General features: G+C 48.9%; 1 protein-coding gene across 1 annotated transcript in view; it reads left to right on the top strand.

Moving 5' to 3' along the window:
• Window positions 1-5,000, top strand: part of LOC311359789 (ERC protein 2-like) — a gene marked incomplete at its 5' end in the record, with an annotated part of 131,118 nt that overhangs the window by 86,704 nt on the left and 39,414 nt on the right. The window contains one exon of the mRNA XM_084479828.1: window positions 483-686. Within this exon, the coding sequence (XP_084335954.1) occupies window positions 483-686 (204 nt within the window). The remainder of the gene's footprint in view (window positions 1-482; window positions 687-5,000) is intronic.

Below are 5,000 nucleotides of genomic sequence, written 5' to 3'. Positions count from 1 at the left end.
TGGCTGTTAAAATGCCAGGCAAGAGCGAACACCATGCCTGTAGGTATAAGCGCAGGATTTGCAGTGTCGATTGTAACCGGGACGTTTGAGATGATTCGGTTTCATTCGTCTAGACGGGCCCTAGCCACGGGCTACGTGAAACAAACACTTAGCAACGATTGCTGTTCGCTCTGGGAGAGGGCTGCTCTGATTCAGTTAAATGCTGTCTGCAGTGTGGATGACATCCGCACTGTTTCATCAGTGCTCTGACTCACATCATTACGGCCTTGTCAGACAAGATTTTTCCGCCACTGTACTTTTATTCTAATCGGCTTTTTTATACTAATCGGCTCATTTCGATAACCGCATCGAACCCTCTAGTTTCACATGGTTATTCTCTTTTTATTTGCAGAGAATGTAACCACTATGAATCATGAATGACGTCGTGGCTGTGTCACCGCAGCTGAATGTCGGTTCACTCCTGCTGCTTTCGTTTCTTGCAGACTCAGAGTCGAATGAAGCTGATTTCTGAAAACTACGAGGAAGACCACCACCATCCTCATCCTCAGCCTCACCATCCTCACCATCCGCACCCTCAACACCATCCTCACCCGCACCACCCACATCACCCCCACCAGGTGCACCCGCACCACCGGAGTCTGCCCAGGGGCCCGCCCCACGCCAACCACCGGCCCCCCATGGACCAGGTCAGTTTGTGCACCAAACGCACACACACACACACACACGTGCGCACACACACACGCGCACACACATACACACACACACATACTCAAACATATCTCAAAACACAGAGGAACACACACTCAAACACACACTCAAAAATATCTCAAAACAGAGAGAAAAACACACTCAAACACGCATCAAAACACACGCACACACACACACACACACTCAAACCTATCTCAAAACACAGAGGGACACACACTTAAACACACATCAAAACACACGCACACACACACACACACATTCAAACCTATCTCAAAACACACAGGATCACACTAACCGAGATGTGCAAGTGATCAGCAGACAGTGAGATTTTGAGAGAACACGTTTCTGAAGGAGATTGCAGTACGTTAGCGTTTTGAGCCAAGACAACTACATTTTTACACATTCAACACTGACAGCACCAGTGACTCCCCCCCCCTCCCTCTTTAAGCCTTCGCTCTCCCCCCCGCTTCTCTCCCGCAATGCTCTCTCTCGGTGCCAAGTCACAGCGCTTCACATCATTCAGATAAGGAGCCCCAGGGCGAGAACTTCCAAATCTGTGTTTTGATTGGTGTGTGTGAGGTTATGTGGCTATGGCATTCGCTTCTCAACGTCAGCCAACCTCACTCTGTCTGTCTCCATGTCTCTCTGTCTCCAACCGGCCGCAGGACATACAGAGTGCCTGTGTTTGTACACAGTGGAGCTTAGATACAATGTGCGCTTGTATGCACAGCGGCTACAGTGCATGTGCACACACATGCACACACACACATGCACAAACACATGCATATACACACACACACGTACACGCACACATGCACATGTGTGTGTGTGTGTGTGTGTGTGCTTGTGTGTGTGTGCTTCCTTTGCACTTGTGGTAGGTAGGTCGCTTATCAATACCAATCCTTTGAAACATAACCTTTTTGCTACCCATTCAGATGGGGTTTCCAGCAAGTGTAAACATTGTTCAAAGAGTAGCCACGGTGATCTCACATGGCGTTCCACCTGTTGCCTTTTGCTCCTGGCTCTCGGAAAAACAGTATAAACTCATCATTGTGCTATTGTTCTCGCACCAATATTTTATTGCGGGGAATTCCTTCCTCTGGAGATAAATGTGACCGGGGAATTTCCCCCCACTCAGTCTTAAGCCCCGCCCCCATCTCCTCACCTCCTCTATCTGATAGGCACCGTTTCTTGGTGTAAGGCTCACAGGCACTAGGCATGCATTTAGAGCCCCCTGTTGTGCTATGGTGCTGCAATACACACACACACACACACGCACACACACACACGCACATACATGCATATGACTATACTGCAAGTCGTCACACTTACACACATGCGATGATGCGGTCCAGGTGAGAGCAGCGGAGGAGTTGTGAGCCTGTGAGTCAGTATAATGAGGGGTCGGGATGACTGACAGCTGTGTGGGCCTGTCATGTCAGCGTTTGAAATACGCTGGACGTTTAACTCAGTGTGGGAGGCCAAAGTGTTTCTAGTAACAGTATACGCCGTTTGGTGGACGCTAAAATCCAAAGGGTCTTTAAATCGACATATAAATCGTGACCAGTGGCGTTGGGCCAGAATGCTGAATGGATGATAGCTTACACGGGGGAAACGCTTAAAGGCAAACGTTTTGAATGCCGCCGATACTTTCCATTATAGCTTGTTGATCCTGTATGTAAAGGACACTGCGTGGTTCACACTGTCAGAGAGGGCGGCTGGAATATTCAGCCAAGTGTCTGGCTCGCTCTATTTTTAACGGTGACTGTCAGTTTTTATTTCTGTATACCTTAAGTCAGTCATTGCACATTAGTTGTAGAAATAGCCCGTCTCAATTATGGACTTTGTTGCCCTGTTTAGAACTGTTTTTGACTTGATATTATGAAACAGGAGCTCTTTACACTACATGTATGAGACTTAACAGCTTGGGCAGAGAGCAGAATAGCAGTGAAAGTACCATAAGGGTTGGGAAGTGTATCCAGAATAACAAAATAACTCACAAATTGGCGCCTATTGGCTGGATTACCTCCTCTTAAAAAGTTGTCTTGGCTGTAAAGAAATTAGGTGTCTGGGAATAAATGGGAAGAACAATTAAAAGTAATGCACACAGAATACATCACATGTACGTTTGTATATATATATATATAGGATTGTTCTTTGTAGTTGTTGGCTGAAATACAAAAAAACTCCATATACAAATATATACAAAATCTCTTGCCACCTTCCCTCTCTCTCTCTCTCTCTCTCTAGCTACTCTATACTATTTCTTGCTGGTGTAAAGCACACAATCTTCAGGAACAACAAACAGAAGTACGACAGTGTTGACAGAGGTCAGCCAATCACTTTGTGGCTTTTCCTCATATCTGCTCTTTGACCGTTAGTGGAAGTTCAGCAGAGGTCAGGGCAGGGCCCCAGAGGTCTGCGTGTGTGTGTGCCTTTGTGTGTGTGTGTGTGTGTGTGTGTGTGTGGGTGTGTGGGTGTGGGTGTTTGTATAAGCGGGGACTAGCTACGGGTCAGGATCAGGGCCCTGAGGTGAGACTGTTTTCCCTCTAAACAAAGTTTCCTTTAATCTTCCCCTTTTTATCTGCTTGTGATTAATTACTTTATTTGTTTACCTTCCCTCTGCCTCTTTCCTTCCCTGTCTCTCGCTCTCTCTCCCTCTCTCGCTGTCTCTCACTCTGTCTGTCTCCCGCTTGCTCTCTCTCTCTCATCTCCCCCTGCCATCTCAATCCATCTTTATCCATCCTTGTCCACTCATCTCATCGCTCCTTTGGTCTTTCTCTCTCTCTGTCTCTCTGTCTGTCTCTCTCTCTCTCTCTCTCTCTCTCTCTCTGTCTCTCTCTCTCTCTCTCTCTAGCCTTTGATTGGATCACTCTGTTCCCTCAGTTTTTTTTCCCCTCAACATGTGCCCGTATTTCCAACTCATATTTTTAGCCTTCTTCCTCTCGTCTCCTTTCCTTCATTACGTTGTACAGTCCCCCCCCCCATCCGCCACCCCCCCCACACACACACACCATCTCGTATCCAAGTGCAGAGTAGCCAGGCCGGTGGTTCAACACAGGGTCCAGGGACGGCACGGAGAGGATGATTGATGATGATAATGATGATGATGATGAAGAGGCGTACTTGCTCGGGAGACCACAGTGCTTTTCCAAGTGTGTCAGGGCCAAAGATGCAGCGAGCGCCATGAATAACACAGCGGCAACCGCAGCCACGCGCGCACACACACACACACATAGACACACACAGACGCGCACACACAAACACACGTGTACAAACACATACACACAAACACACACACACACACACACACGCACACAAATGCATAAATGCACCCGTATACACAAACACACACATGCGCACACACACACACACACACACACACACACACACACACACACACACAGACAGACCCACATACACACCCACACACATGCATGTACACACACACAGAAATACACAAACACACTCGCACACCTTCTCTCACATGCTGTATATTCAAATGATGAACCTACAACAGTTTCCCTCGAGCTGACACACACAGGAACAACACACACACACACACACACACACACACACACACCTCATACATCCTGACAGAAAAATATGCAGTTCATGCGCCCATCAACGTTTGGCGAATCCTAAGCACAATTGCATGCATCTGAACAGCGCACAAACATCAGAGCTCACCGTTGCCTCGCCCGGTGCCAGACCGCACGTCATCCAGGGTTCAACTCGGTGCTCCGCGGGGCCCGTCCCAACGCTCCCCCGCTCGGGGGCTCCTGGTCCTCGCGCCGGGGCCCGGGATGGACGCGGGGGCCGCCGGGCAGGTGAAACCTAATGGAAGGGGACATGGGAAGGAAGTGGTCGGAGCCTGTTGAGATGCACCGCAGGTCTCTGCGTGTCTGCACGGGGGCCCGTTGAGTTTGACGGGTGTACGCGGCGGCCACGTTGTTCTCATTTAGGCCCCCGGCAGCACCACTGCCAGACCCCTGGCACCAGCGCTCTCTGAGAGGAAATAGAGAACAGCCATAAAGTGTTTATCAGAGTCAGAATTACAAGGCCTTTCCTTTTTTGGGTTGTTGTTCTTTTTTCCTTTTTCTGAGCCTTGACATGTTGCTGCACGGTTTATGAGAGGTAGCACATGGCATTTGGTCTGATGTGTGTGTGCGTGTGTGTGTGTGTGTGTGTGTGTGTGCGCGTGCGTGCGTGCGTGTGTGTGTGTTTGTGCGTGTGTGCGAATGGCACTTGCTCGTTTGTATGTGTGTGTTTGTACGTGTGTGTGTGTGTGT

The sequence above is a fragment of the Micromesistius poutassou genome (assembly GCF_964030765.1).
Source record: "Micromesistius poutassou genome assembly, chromosome: 15".
In the NCBI taxonomy this organism is placed as follows: Eukaryota; Metazoa; Chordata; class Actinopteri; order Gadiformes; family Gadidae; genus Micromesistius; species Micromesistius poutassou.
Note: the sequence above shows the minus strand (reverse complement) of the source record. Positions and strands in the feature narration are given on the sequence as shown.